Below are 15,548 nucleotides of genomic sequence, written 5' to 3'. Positions count from 1 at the left end.
AGATGAAATGTGCAAGACAGTGTAAAAGACATGTTGTCCTTCCTCTCCGAGTTATTCATCTGTACATCACAAAGCCTGCACAGGCCAGGTCAGGTTCATGAAGACCGGCGCATATGCCAGCAGTAGTGGGTGCAAGGCAGGAACCAAATTCAGATGGATGGATGTCAGTTCATTGTAGGGCAGTAACTAAATTCATGTGCATGTCTTTGGAAGCTGTGAGGGAAAACACGTTACTTAGGGAATAATCCCATGCAGATTCCATACAGATGGGGCTTGAACCCAGGACTCTGGAGCTGGGAGGTAGCAGCACCATCCACTTCACCACCACTTTACCTTTCTCCGAACCAACTACGATGAAAACACTGAATATTGTTATCATGCTAAATTGTGGTTCTAAACTGCTCATATGGGCCACGTCAAGCTTTTCATAGTGCCTTTCGGCCCTCTTTGGTGGGGGGCTTGGGACCCTTGCAGATTTTGTTGGGTTTTTTTTTTTTTCTGTCCTCCTGTCCATCTGACTTTATCACCTGGCTCGTCTTTAGAGACTTACAATATGATATCGTATATAAGGACGCTACTAATCTGCCAATTATATATTATATATATATATATATATATAGATGGCTGAGACCCTTGCCTAGAGAGTGGAAGGACTGGGACAAAGACATTACCTCCCCGGGGACGCAAGAGGGCAGCTGGGCTGATTGGCGTTAAGGCCACCACTGCCAGGGGGCGCCTGGACAATCCTAGAACCCTGAACTGCAGCACTTCTGCCTCACCAGATCAGCAATATAAAAGGGGCCTTTCGAGGAGCTGGAGTTGGGCGCTGGTGGACGGAGCTTGCGAGTGGAGGAATGAAGGTGGCAGGAGAAGAGAGGAACAGAGAGAAAGAGACAGTAAAAGGACTGAGCTTCGATTGTGTGGTGCGGCAAAGCTTTAACAAAGAATAAACGTGTGCCTTGGACTTGTGAGTTCTGCGTCTCTGTCCACGTCTGGACTGATCTTTCACAGTATCTAGATTTATTCATCATTATTTTTTTATTTTTATTTGTAACTTTCTCTTTCACATCTTGTAAAGCACTTTGGGGTACATTCTTGTTAAAGCCATGTGCATGTGCAGTTCTCACAGTGTGCGACCAGGCAGGTAAAGCGACTCACTCATGTACGATGGCAGAGTCCGAATCTGGAAAACGGCACCCTGCCACATATGGATGACCCAAATCAAAGAGAGTGCCTTCTGTCTCCTGCACAGTTCCCTATCCTGTGCCTCTGTTGAATTAACCTCTTTACCCCAGAAAAATGAGCAAAAAGCAAATTTGTTTTCAACAAGAAGAAATGTTAAATATGTAACAGAAACATGTGAATACCAAAACATCACCATAATTACAGTAGGAAAGGCACGCCTAGTGTTTACTGCTGTACTACTGCACATTTACAGTACAGTAGCTCATGTCCTTCATGCAGTATATTTTCAAAAAGTCACCAATGCACAGCCCCACATTGCGATCAGAATAACAGAAGTGCGCGCTTTTCTTATACAGTAATCCCTCGCTACTTCGCGGTTCACTTTTCGCGGATTCACGACTTCGCGGGTTTTAAAAATATAGTAGTAGTTAGTATTTCCTAGTCTAAAAACAACAAAACAAGTTTGGTGACTAAGTGCGTTGTAACACGGGCTGTGATTGGTATATGGGAGGGAGAAGACAAATCACAGCTTCCCGCTTTCTAATCGGGCCCGTGATTGGTGCTTTGACTGATGCCCAGATCCCACAGCACCTCCCCTTGTCTCTCTGTCGCTGCCATTTCGCTTCAAGCTTTCTCGCCGAGCGGTTTACTTTATACTGTACTGTGTGTGGTTTTTCTTTTTTTTTGTGATTTCTTTGTGTTGAACTTCGCTTCAATTTTCACCCCCTGCAATGGCTTCCAAACGTGCTCCTTCTTCCAAGGCTAGTACTGAGCCTAAACGCCGTTCGATCGGTCCAATTTTGCAACAAGGTCGACGACGTCATGATCGCCTACAAGCTGCTCTTCGACCGAAAAAAGAAGCAGCGACAGCAACTGCCGATCACAATGGTTTTGCAGCCTCGCCAAAAAGAGCCAGTTCCTACTACTACTACTACTACAGATACACCTTCGGAAACCGTGGAAGAGGTGCCCCAGGAAATGTTAGGTAGGTCCCTGTTATTAATAGAGTAAAGGGTGGGTTGTAAACAGTACAGGGAGGGTTTAAAAAGTCCAAATACACGTTAAATAATTAAATAAATATGGTGTCCCTACTTCGCAGAAATTCAGTTATTGCGGCCGGCCTTGGAACCTATCTCCTGCGATAAACGAGGGATTACTGTATTTTTTTCTGTTGCTTGCACATGAGAGAGCAGAATGGCAGTGCCTGATTTTGCATGATTGACGTGCCGCTTATGTTATGGCAGGCTACCGCACTTCAAGGCTTAGTGACTTCCAGATTTTCATTTATTGTGAACATCATTTAGGGGGCTAAAAACTTTCTTGTCCTCCTACTTCATCACAATCATTACACCTTTTCTGACACAAATCTTCTTGCACTTTGGTGAAGCTTCACAAAACCAAATTCAGCAGGCATACCAGGGTGGTTTGGGTGCCAATTCACCCTGTCAACACTATTGCTTGATTCAACTAATGGTTTGGTTTAATTTTTTTCTAAAACTTACTTTACAGCTTCTCATTTACACTCCAAGGTGGTTTGGTTGAAGGCTGTGCCCCACTCATTCATATTAATGAGTTACCTCAGAGTGGCGAGAGGCATAAAAATATTCATAATATTTTGCAGCATAGTGTTGTTTCATCCACTAGATGGCAACAGAATACAGTCCCAAGGGTTATTCAGGTTTTACGCTGATCATTAAATGTTACCCCTAGTCTGTCTCGGCCTTGACCGTAATAACAGAATTTCAAGCTCAAGTCTCGGGATTAACACCAAGGAGGTTAGCAACAGGAACCAAAACAAAGCTGACAGCTTATTCTCTGGTTTCTTCCCCTAAACAGTAATAAATTCAAAGAATGTATCACTTACTTATACACTGATCACATTAAACATAACAGTCTTGATATTTACATTTACTGTCTGAGTTACCCAAATAATGCCACCACTTATGGCCAACACCCCGTATTACCAGATAGAAGCACAGTCAGTCAGGACCCTGAACTAGTTAAACTAAAATAATGAGGAACTCCAATTCGCATGTTGGAAGTACAGTACACCCGCAAAATTCACGGGGGTTACGTTCCTATAGTACCCGCGAATTGTGAAAAACCGCGACTTTTGGATGTGGTTAAAAAAATGCCTTTTAAATGTCTATTTTTATAGTTTAAACCCTAAATACAGTATGCCCCCAAACATTACCTAAAAACAGAACATAAAGGTAAACCTGTATACTGTATAGTACTGTAGTGTTATGTCTCCCACGTTGCTAGAATGTAAAATACCGATGTTACCGTTCTATGTACTGTAATTCATGCAAGCGCGTTTTCTTTGGTATGCGCTGTCGTTTTCGTTGTTATAAGTAGAGTAAATACATAATAATTTCATTTAATTAAAATACAGTAAAATCTATGGGTACTCACCAATGATGAATGATATTGATGATGATGACGTCGCTGTGCAGTACGATGCAGAGGATTTAAAACTCCTTGGGTGGCACCTCTTCTTCAGGCGCTTCAGGAGGAGTCGTATCTTTGTAAGGGTCTTCTTCTGGTGTGGTTTCGTCTTGGCTTTTCTTTATAGGTTTCAGGAACATTGTGATGGGAAGTTGCTACATTGTCTCCTGTAGAGAACTGTTGGTACTATTTCCGTGCTTTCTCACGGATGATGTTACTGTCCAAGGGGATGTTCTTCTTCCTACAGTCGGTGATCCACAGTGCCAAGGCAGATTCCATCCTGATATTTTTTATTCCGTACGGTCGTTACCTTTTTGGCACTATCACAGAAACTTACAGATACGGTAGTCTTGATCGCTGCTTTGTTCTTCTTTATGTAGCGTACGGTGCTTTCATTAATGCCATAATGGTGTGCTACTGCAGCATAACTTTTTAGTTCCTGGAGCAAATCCAGTAGTTCAACCTTCTCCTGGAGAGTTTTAAACTTCTTCTGGCGATTAGGTTCAGTACCAGAAGCCTTAGACGGTGCAGGGCATTTCGGCAACATCGTGTGCGTTTAGGAATAACAAAATTAATACAATAACAAAAAGGGAAACACTAGGACACTCGGGTGGAGTTGCGTCACAGGGCAGCACTCAATCAGCAGCAAGGAGAAATGAATAATGCTCTCGGATTGGCTACTTTCACCATCCCAAACCGCGTTTCCCACAGTGGCTGCTTCTTGTTCTCTCTACATCACAGTAATGCCACGAAAAAAGTCATAAATTGCAGAGAATATTTGCACTTTCCGCTAACAATTAATAGTTAGGTTCTAAGGAAACATCCGTGAACAACTGAGTCTGCGAACCCTGAACCGCGACTTCGCGGGGGTCTACTGCACACCAAGCTGACAAAGGGCACTATAGCTACCCCATACAATATGCATGGACCCCTCGGTTTATATCTGTGGTGCAGAATGCTGGAGCACCGTAAATGTCGGCCCTATGGGGGGGCGAATTCATGCAAAATCCCTCCTGCCCACCAGACACTTGGCAAGGGCTCAACAAGTGAGAGGAGATAGTGGCCAAGGGCTGGTGGAGGAGGAGGAGGAGGAGTGAAACCGGGCGTGAATCCAGAGTATTGGGGCAGTGTTGTGGTTTGTGGATCAGACACCCATCAGAGTAGACAACAATCCAAGGGGTTCTTGGCAGGCCCAGTGACCAGCAGGCTTCTACTGCCTGACTTACTCTTAACTTGTTCTTTGTTCACCCTGCTCTGCTATACTTTACCTTTGATAAAAATCATTGCTGTTTTTAGTGTCCTTTGGTGGTCTTTTCCTTTCGGGACCACTCATGAGTGCCACATACTGAACATCACTTTTATTTTCTAAAGACGGTTTCTACCTCTGCACATTACAACTGTGTTCATTGGTGTTTATTTACAGCTGGAGCAGACGCAGGTTAAGCAGCTTACTTAGGGCCACACATGGGGCTACACAGGGCGCCTGCCTGAGCTGGCACTGAACAGGATGCCACCCTAGGCCTGACAGTTCAGCTTCTTTTCTTTTAAACCACACTGCCTGCTGAGCAGAAAACATTAGTGTTTTCTTGTTTTGGTTTTTTTAGACTGTTTTACACTTCATGTTTTTAATAAAAGTGGAGTATTGCACAAAACAAAAGAAATCTGAATAATTAAAGCACATTTGTAGAAAAAAACTGCAGACAAGTGGACTTTTGGTTACAGACTTGACATCGGCATGGCCGACAGGGGCTTTACATGCAGAGCAGGTGTCAAAATGAAATGCAAACAAATCGGGATCCAGGCCTAGTCTAGTTCTGCATTGTTTCCAGCAAAAAAAAAAAATGCACAAGTGGTTATTCCTAGTGAAGAAATTTTACAATACCAAGTGGTCAGGCTATACTAGTATTAGAGAGAACTGTGCCAAAGGGGATATGGCTGTGCATGGAACCTTCTAGAATGATTCTGCCCTCAAAACATCACTAGGATTTCCTTAAAGTTTAATAGGGTGCCTCTTGGCCACCTGCCGGCACTTTGATACTCATGCCCCTCTCACCCTCAGGTCTGTGCCACTTGAAGTCTTTTGTTTTTCTGCATCCCGCTCAGACCCTGAGACATGCAGTGATTCAGCTCTCCTCACTTGCTGCTCTCCTTTAACTTCGCTGTTTACAGTCCCTTCTGTGTTTCCAATCCCTCGCCTCGATGGCTTTGATAATTGCAGGTCTGCAGTTTGGCTACGGTAGCAGTGAATTACAACGCACTGATCATTTATCAAATGACTGAAACTGCCAAATTTCAGAGCTTTTAAAACTCTCTTCAGTTTCAGGGCTGTAGGGATCTGAGGCCAATGGGAACAAACACTGCTTGGGATGCCAGTCTGTCTCATAATGTCCAAATTTATGTTAACTGAACGGCTTGTTTTTTGCTTTGAAACAAGACAGGTCAAGAAACCCATAAGGACAGAGCAGTATGTCTATAGTAGACAAAAACAGTAACCTGGCTCAAAACTGAACTCATTGAAGCAAAGAGATGGCAGTACCAACACTAGCACTATGCTAACCACTTATATAATGCTAGCAAACAAATGAATGCAGGTGGGTCACACTGCTGATGCACACATCTCTACACACTGGAAGCGACCAGAACCCCCACATCTGCACAGCCACTACATTGTGACTCTCCATATTGACTCCGTTCAGGGCTGGAAAACTTAAAGGCAGCAATGTCCTTTTTTGTCCATATCAGATGTCCCATCATTCTCTGTGTGGTCTTATGAGGACAGCCGAGGGCAAGAGTGACAAATGAAAATAAAATAAACGGAAAGAAAGCATCGAGATGATGATGGGTTACGGTGTCCCTGTTCATCTTTCAAGCCGTCCAATCTCAGCCCTGTCCAGTGGGTGGACTCGCCTTAAAAGTAAAAACGAACATCCTCGTTAGTCAAATCCGAGTGTCTGATGCCAACGCTTCGTGTGATTGTTAAAGCTCGTTCGGTTTGGCCTCGCTGTCCAGTCGAGTGTATGTGGTGCTCCCGGCACGCTGCAGTTCGTGACCCTTTCATTGATTTGTTTTCCTACAAATCTTTACAGGAAGTCACGAAAATGACTCACTCTCTCTCTCTCATTGGCAGCTCCAGGGGGCCTGGGTTGCTTTTCAGACAAGGACAGTTTTTGTGCGGTGTTTGCATGTTCTCCCCGTGTGTAAGGGGCCTTACTTGGGGTACACTGGGTGAATTCACTAATCTAAAGTGGGATGAGTGTGGGTGTGTAAAAAAAAGAGTGGCAATCGGGAACTAACCTCCGATCAGGCCCAGGTTACAGTGTAGAATGGACTCTGGAAATCTGCGGGAGTGAGTAATAAAAAAAAAGTGCACGACACACGGCAATTCGGTCTACTGGACACAAATCGGTACGAATACCACGGTCTGGGGTTCATGGGATAGATAGATAGATAGATAGATAGATAGATAGATAGATAGATAGATAGATAGATAGATAGATAGATTGATAGATAGAATCGTGTTTGCTTTGAACTTAGTGGGCTAACGTGAAGCACGATCGACGGAGGCCCCGCTGAAGGACAAGGCGTTATTCAACACGGACATTTTGTGCGCTGATGTCGGATTGTTAGTATTGTGCATTTGTTAACGCGATCAGCGTGCTGTACAATTACAAATGTGACGCAGGGGAGGTGACTTGGCCAGAGCCACACAGCAAGTCACAGGCGGAGACAAGTCCAGTCTCTGAAATGCTACGGCTCATGACCGGCCAGTGCCTCGTAAAATCTCCACCAACATTCACGGTACTATAAATAAATAAACAGGGTCCATACTAAAGTCTTGTCAATTTCGTATAGATTACGATGAAAGTAGCAGTACCAGTTTGGTAACAAGTAACCTACATATTGACGGAAATTTTCCAGGTAAAAAAAAAAAACGTGAGTCGCTACACCTGCACATAAACTTCTGATCGTTCAGCTTCTGTAGCTCCTTTCATCCATGTCTAACCACTTGAGATGTCAAATCAACCACACTTCATTTAAAAAAAAAAGTTCAACGTGTAGCGGTCACAATGCGCCACGGATCAATCCATTGCCAAAATACATCTAAAAGGTAAATTACTAGAAATACCGAACAGCTAAATACAACATACCGCTTAAGAGGTTCAGCAAAGAGGAAGCGCAAATGTGTAACTGCATAATTTCCAGGCGGCGCGAAGCCTTTTTATAATACAAGTTTTACATTTCGTTTTTGGAATTTCAGTTAATTACCTCAAATAGATCCGAGTCCCAGATGAGGTGAGACTTCAGCCATGAAAGGTGACCGAAAAGCAGCAACAGAGCGTGCCGCAGGTGTGAAGTCAAGTTTAAGGGATCACCTGAGGCCAGGAGACTCAAAGAATTAACTCGAGAAACTGCAAAACAAGACGTCTCGGCGGGGGGAAATGTGGAAGGAAGAATAAAAGCGCAGATCTGACGCTACGTACAGTTCAACTTTGCCGGCAGGCGTGTTTATCAAAAAGCACATGGAGACAGACAGAAGCTATTGTGTATTGTTCTATCCGCAGACAAACTTGGATTGTCCATGACAGCGACCGTGGCTTCATTAGACTTACAGACGTGATTTAACATGTCACACTGCATTCTCCAAAAATAATATTCACGATTATTTTACGAATTCAATGTTATGCATTAAAATGTACAAAAATTAGAAATGTCGACTTTTTAAAGTGATACATTTTAGGTTGTCCTAATTAAGAATTCTTTAGTTTCGGACGCGGGAAAAAGCCACTCGCAATTCCACAGCCCTGCCAAAACAAATTCGACAATGCACAGGCCAAAATGCAGCCTAATATTATTATTACTTGGCTGAACCCTTTATCCAAGGCAACGTGCAATTGGTTGGTTACATTCCTTTTTCCAGTTGGATTACAGGCAGAAAAAATGACTTGCTCGACATCGCACAGTGTCAGTAGCGGGATTTGAACCCACGCCCTCTGGATTTGAAGCCCAAAGCCTTAACTCCCCCGACACACTATCTGCCCATATAGCGCCTGTTGTTTTGTTTGTACAGAGTGGTTCTTCTTCAATGAAAGTTCCACACTTTAGTAGATGTTTAGTGGCAGATTACTTTTTATTTTAAGTCTTATTGGTAGATCTTTTATTTTTTATCACAGAAGGTGTAAACTGGCACACACAAATTCTGCTCGTATCGGACCGACTCCTTTACATTGGAGAGCACCTCTGGGAGACGGTTGCCGCTCAGGAGACTCCTGTTGGGGACAGGGTGTCTGAACGCCCAGTCAGTCCGTAATTATGCGGTGGCTTAGCCCACGTTTTATTGCATTACCTCCGTCAGAGGCCATAATAAAAGTAGTTACATGAAATGCTCGTTAATGACTCAAAATAGATTGTAATGTGTTTTAGAGTAATTGTTGTTAAATGTGCGAAGCGCACTTAGTCTGTCCAATGTAAGTGCGCTATGTATATAGCGCTCCTCGTACCGTTTGTGATTGCCATTGTTTGGCCAAAGTGTTTTCCTCTGGCGGCTGTACCCAGTTAAATGATTCTCGTTGCACAATCTCACGCTCATTTTTAATATCACAGTTCATGTTTCCATGCGGCTCCTTTGTGCTCGTTTTTCTTTACTCGGAGATTTCCTGACATCACTTTACTCCACTCGCTAAGGCGAGACATTTTCGTCTGCCGTGTAACCTTGTAGGTTCCTCTAAAGAAAAGCACGGGGGGCGAACTATCTCGCATCGCCCAGATGGACCAATCCTCCTAAATATGAGAAGAAGAGTTAAAAGACAAGACGATGTGCGGCAAGCATCGTTGTGACAGACCTTCCACCCCCCGTGCACTGCCCCTCGTGCCGTCGCCGCGCGCACTCTTTGGGAAACTCAATCCTCGCTCTCCTTCAGGTGTCCGGGAGACGCTTTGCGCGCCGCCAGGTGCTGCTGATTTATGCGCCGAGCCCGGCACCTGCCGGCACCCTGTAATTACGGCGTCAGCTCATTTTCCTTTCTAACTACTTGTTGGCATGTAAACAGATGAATTGGGCGCAGGAGCCCGTACTGTCATGACACTGCACATCCCAGTCGGCGACAACCCCCTTTACCTGTGAGGAAGGGCGCCACAGGGCGCAGCAGGGCGAGAGCGCAGACGGCGAGAAGGGCGCCTTTCCACGGGCACTCTCGTGTCATCCTCTGGGCGGCTTCTCCACGCTTGTCGCCGCTGTCAGCCGTGATCACGGCAGACGGACCACAGTCAGCATCCTCGCAAGAGACCAAGTGGAAGGCTGAAAGAGGCCGGTGATGTCGGCATATCTGCGCCGTCCTTCATCAGTCAGTGACTGCGATCCCCTGGACTCTCCTCACATCCCAATTTATGCTGCAGATCCTGACGTCTCTCCTCTCCCAGGTGATCAGCCCGAGGATCCTACAAAAGCCGCCAAGTGCTAGTTCCGAACGGGGCAGCCGTGGCCAGCGCTCTGCACCTCCTTCTGCTCAGCTCCTGCTCCTCACGCTTAAATCGCCGCTTTAGTGCTTAATCCACTTGGCGTCCGACCAGCCTCACCTTTCTGGGGATGTGAGGTCGGTGGGCAGAGGCGAAGCACTTTCCGAGGGGGGATCCACCTCCTGCTTTCTGTCGTATCTCATTACAGCGCCGACTGGGCTGAGCAAACAAAACGCACTTGAAGCGGCTCAGCGCAAACTCTTGGGTTACTTAGCATGACAATGAGTCTGGGGGGACAAACACAACCTACCTCCTGAGAGGCGAGCCCCCCGTGACATCACGACACGCGTGCGATGTGCCTTATAGACCGCATAGCTGTACACTGGGTGCACTTGCACGGGAAACTCGCGCGCGTGCGCGCAGCCGCCCGTGTGTAAGAACAGGCACGTGCGGCTAACGGCGGACACCCAGAGGACACATGCGATGGTGAACGGGCTGCGGGCGCGAGCCATTTGTGAGGTGTCCCTAATAGTCATGCGTGCGGTGTTTCACTGCCAAAGGACTAGCAGCATCTACGGCACAGAGTGTACTTTATTATCGCGTTTCGCTGCGAAGGGAGTTAAATAGGAACTACTAAAGGCTATGGTGCAGTGGTTAAGGCTTTGGACTACTGGTACAGTGACCAGAACGAACATGTCCTTTCACCTGCCTGTGCTCCACTTCGGAAAAAAAGTCAGAAATGTAACCGATTGTATCTCAGATTTTATGTCGCCTTGGATAAAGGCGTCGGTCAGATAAATGCATGTAAGTGGTTAGCGCTGCTGCCTCACAGGTACAACCAGCTAGGTTTAAATCCCACGCCCGACCATTGTCTAGTTGTATGCAGCTTACACGTTCCCCCGGTATTCCGGTTTCCTGCCACATCGTAAAGATTCAAATTTTAGGTCAATTGGATATTCCGAACTGACATCGTGTTGGAAGTGCGTGAGTGGCGCCCTGTGCGGTTATTTTGACTTATCGGGATTGACCCACGACCCCGAATTGGACTGTGTGGTTTTCAGAATGCCGTGCTCAGTTGAGTCACCTTGTTTTACAGTGTGCTATTGTAAGCGTCGGAGGGATTTGACATCCCAGAACGATCCCCGCCACTGCGTCTATAAACTTGATTTACAACAATACAATTTTCTGATGTTAAAAAACCACGTGCAATGCTTCTCTTATAATTTATGTTAATTAAGATACTCCCTTGAAGTTTTTTTTTTTTTTTGCTTGTTTTCTGGTGCGTGTGTCCTCCTGTCTGGTGGTAATGAAGCTGGCATATTTTGAATAGTGGTGTTGTTTGTCTGCTGAAGCTGCATTAGTGCCGCCAAATAATAAAATGTGCTTTATAGTGGATCTCTTCGTCAGATCCACTTCAAACAGTCAGGTTAAGTCACCAGAAATCTCAGAAACGTATCATTTGAGCTTCTGCACCGTTCATCTGTTTATCCGTTTTATGAATACTGTTTAACATAATGTGTATTTCTGCACAGTTCTGATTTGCACAATGAACATTATGCCATCCTTCTGCAACTCTATTATATATATTTTTTTTATTTTACATCACTTTATTGTCCTACTGCCTACATGCTTTCATGCCTTCCCGTTATCCTTTTTACACAACTAAGACGCACTAATTTCACTATCTCCCTTCAGAGAATCTGACAAAAAAGACAGACTCGAATCAAATCTACGCGGTCGAAGTGGGCTCAGTCCAGGTGAAGCACTGGACCCAAGGTAAAGACCTGCCCTGAAAAGGGTGTCACGCGTCTACCCTCGTACGGGCCCACTTTAAAATTGGCACGTCCCCGTTATCTTCAGGGCAAAGCTCAGGTTTACAGGAAGCGCTTTCTCTATTCGTTACTCGAATATCCTAAATAATTTCTCGAAGCGTCGACCGTTTGGACCGACCTTAAAGGGTGACCGACCGAAGGGAAACTTGATTAAAACTCAACGCAATCGGCCTGCATTTGAAAACTGAGATTGCGACCCGTCTGACTAGCACACATCTCGGCTCCTGTGTATTTGATTCAATCTACTGGGCAGCGAGCAGAAGCAAGGGGCCTCTGCTCAAAGTTTACGTATGCGAGCGTACAGTGTGACGACTGGATCCGGGAGAAGCTCTGACTCTCCGCCTTCCTGACTTTACAATTTGAGCGTTCGGCGAATGGTTGGATGGACGCGATTCATTCTGGGACTGTTAAATGAAGCCAATGACCACTAGATGGCAATCTAAGTAGCAAAGCGGAAGGCGACGACTTTGCACGCAAACCTTCAACTCAAATTCCCCTTCTTGAGAAACACACAAGCGTGTGCAAATCGGAGTAACGCTGTGTGTGTAAATCTGAGTGCCTGCGTAACAATTACATGTGTATAACATTTGCACACGTTTGGCTGATGCCTTTATCCAAGGCGACTTACAACATTGGATACACCTGGTCGCGTTTGTTTTGTTTGTCCATTTGGAGCACATGCTGGTGAAGCGACATGCTCAGAGTCACACAGTGTCAGCAGCGGGTTTGAAGTCCAAAGCATTAACCACTACACCATACACCCTGCCTATAGATAATATAAAAATAGGTGTAAATGTCTGAGTAAATGAACTAGTGTGTATACAGTATGTGAGTGTGTCTGCCTGTCCAGAGTACTTCTGCAAATGTGTGTTTAAATTCGCATGCATGTCTTAATAAGACCCCACGTGTGTATGTATATGTGCTTCTTTGAGTCTGTTTTTGTAAACGTGCACGTATGTGTGTATGAATGTGTGTGCCTCTATCTTGTGTGCACGTTTTTAGGTAAGGTTAGGCCTGACCGCGTTTCTAAATGAGTGTACATTTTTGCACAAGCACTGTATCAGCCAAATTATGGCTCTATGTGTGTCTAAATGTGTACACATGTACTTAAATCTGTGTATATACACGTGTGTGCTTAGTGATTAAATTAGATACACAAATGTCGCCTTTTGCATTGCACGTGACCGGTAACTTAAGCAGAGTAAAAGTAAGATTTTCTCGGGTCACCCTAAGAAGGCCTCCACCACCACTTCATAACCATTTCTGAGAGACAGTGGACACTCAGAGGCAAGCGCTTACAGCAAGTCCCTGTGTTAGCATCGCCTTTACTTGTTGTTCATCTCCTTGAATATCTTTAAAGTTCTTTTATGTGAAGCTGACTGAGGATTTTATTTGTGATAAGACAGTTAGACAGACACATTTATATGGTGCTTTTCTAGACACTCTACGCCCTTTACATAGATAGGAGGGTACCTCTTCCACCTCCACCAATGTCCGGCATCCACCCGGATGATGTGAAGGTAGACATTCTTGCACTAGTACACACACCACACACAAGCTATTCAGTGGTGAACGGGGTGAGAGAGATGGTGAGCCAGTAATGGATTGCGAGGGGACCAGAATGGACGAGAATGTGATGGTCAATGTAGCCAGGACACGAGGATGTACCTACTTTTTTTAAAGGATGCCTAGGGGTCTTTAATGGCCAGAGAATGTCAGCAGCTGGGGCATGGGGATCCACACACAGACCACAGAGAAAGCGCCCCCTACTGGCCTCACCAACACGTCTTCCAGCAGCAATCCAAGCTTTTTGTAGATGGTCTCCCATTCAACTACTCTCTGGGCCCAATCATGCCTAGCTTCAGATGGATTACCTGTCCTGAAGTGTAGGTGGTACGGCTGATGACAATGAATCAGTAATCTACCAACTTTAGTGGCATTGCTTCGACACACAACAGAGAGGAGCGTGTTCTTTGTCTGGAGATGTCGGACCACACTCCCGAGGGAGATGATCAGTGTTTTGGGTTTATAGGTGAGCCGTGATAGTGCAGTGCTTCAATCTGTTTTGAAGGCTGCACAGTCCCAGAGATGAAGTGGTGTCCTGTACAGAGTTGTTTTCAATGCAGCTGTCCGTGACCATGAACTGGACTCTGAGAAAGCAGATGTGATAATAAGAATTAATTACATTTAAGTGTTTTTCTAATTACTCAAAGCAATTTACTTAAAAAGTGGAGCCACCTGAACCACCACCACCACCACTGTGGATTATCCACCTGAATGATGCGACGGCGGCCATTTATGTGATAGTACACTCACCACATATTAACTGTTAGGCGGTGAGGGGGTGAAAGAGAGAGTTAGCCAATAAAGGATAGGGATAGTTAGGGAGCCAGAATGACCAAGCCATGGTGGGTAAATTAGCCAGGGCATTGGGGTACAGCCTGCGTTTTCTGAAAGATACCCAGGAATCTTTTATGACCACAGAGTCAGGACATGAGTTTTACATCACAAAAATGGATGGACCCAATTGGTTGGTGCTGTGTTTGGCAGCCTTTTTCCAAGTGTTGTCTTCTAGGTCTCATATGCCGGTGAGCAGAGCGTGCCTTGGGGTCATCCTCAATAGGTTCTGCACTCATGTTCAAAGAAATATGTGCCCCAGGTGGCAGACACAATTTTTTCTGGAAAAAATCTTTTTTTATTGTCTGGTAAATTTGGGATTCCAGTTGTTCAGGTCCTTAGTACTCGACTCCCTTTCCCCTCTTCTATTGCACAGAGGTTGTCCCATATGAACCCACAACTGCAGCACTGTTGAACCCATTTGAAGGGTATTGTGCAGCTTTGCTCTTTTGACTGTGCTCCTCTCATGCTTAGGTGACCATCTTGAGTCCATGCAGGATATTATAAAGATTGCTTTCTTGTTGCCCTATTTTGTCTGTAGGAGCTCGGGGGGGTACCAGGATACCGAGACTCGGCGCCACAGCTTCTCCAGAATAGTTGCTCTCTGGCCGGTGCTCTCTCAACAGGTTCAAAGGGCTGCACTGCCACAAAGAAAACAATCAGAGTGCACTTTGAGATTTGATTTTTAAATGTCGAACTCTAAGACACCTCTTCTAATAAATCCAAAGCTGCCATCTCTAATCAGCCCGCCCAGCAGTGGACAGGGATCTGGAAGTTATTTCCGAACGTTTTCCAGCCGCTGTGCCCCTGCTGGGTAACATTTCCAGTGTTTCCAGTCATGTGGGTAAACATGACCCCGCACATGGCCTGCCAGGGTTACCAAGGGGTTAAATCAACTGCACCGCACATGTGCTGTGACTGAATAAATACACAGGCTGTGCACCGTAGCTGCCTGAGCCGGCAGCCCACCAAAACAGAAGCAGAGAGAGCGTCGCCATGGCTCGGCGGGTGTATGGCATGATCCAGGCATAAATGCCAACAGTATGGCCACGCCATGGGGTAGGAAGGGGGCCTTGGGGGTTGGTGGAGTGGGGGGGTTGTGGCAGTCACTGGCTCTTCATCATTTTACTCCTGATGCCTTTCGTGCAGCCGGGATCAGTCACAGTTGAGTCTACAGAGCTGTGCTCAGGCTCTGACCCTGGCCAGAACGGGTGCTGCTTGGGCCAGACCAGA

General features: G+C 45.6%; 1 protein-coding gene across 2 annotated transcripts in view; it reads right to left on the bottom strand.

The window, feature by feature from the left end:
• Positions 1-10,472, bottom strand: part of bmper (BMP binding endothelial regulator) — a 51,547-nt gene extending 41,075 nt beyond the window's left edge. Inside the window, exon 1 of one of the 2 annotated variants that reach the window (XM_039736752.1) lies at positions 9,749-10,472. In XM_039736752.1, the coding sequence (XP_039592686.1) occupies positions 9,749-9,833 (85 nt within the window). In that variant the 5' untranslated portion in view covers positions 9,834-10,472. The remainder of the gene's footprint in view (positions 1-9,748) is intronic. The other variant, XM_039736753.1, reaches the window with a different exon arrangement.
• Between the last annotated feature and the right edge of the window lie 5,076 nt (positions 10,473-15,548).

Source organism: Polypterus senegalus, chromosome 15, assembly GCF_016835505.1.
Source record: "Polypterus senegalus isolate Bchr_013 chromosome 15, ASM1683550v1, whole genome shotgun sequence".
Taxonomy (NCBI): Eukaryota; Metazoa; Chordata; class Cladistia; order Polypteriformes; family Polypteridae; genus Polypterus; species Polypterus senegalus.
Note: the sequence above shows the minus strand (reverse complement) of the source record. Positions and strands in the feature narration are given on the sequence as shown.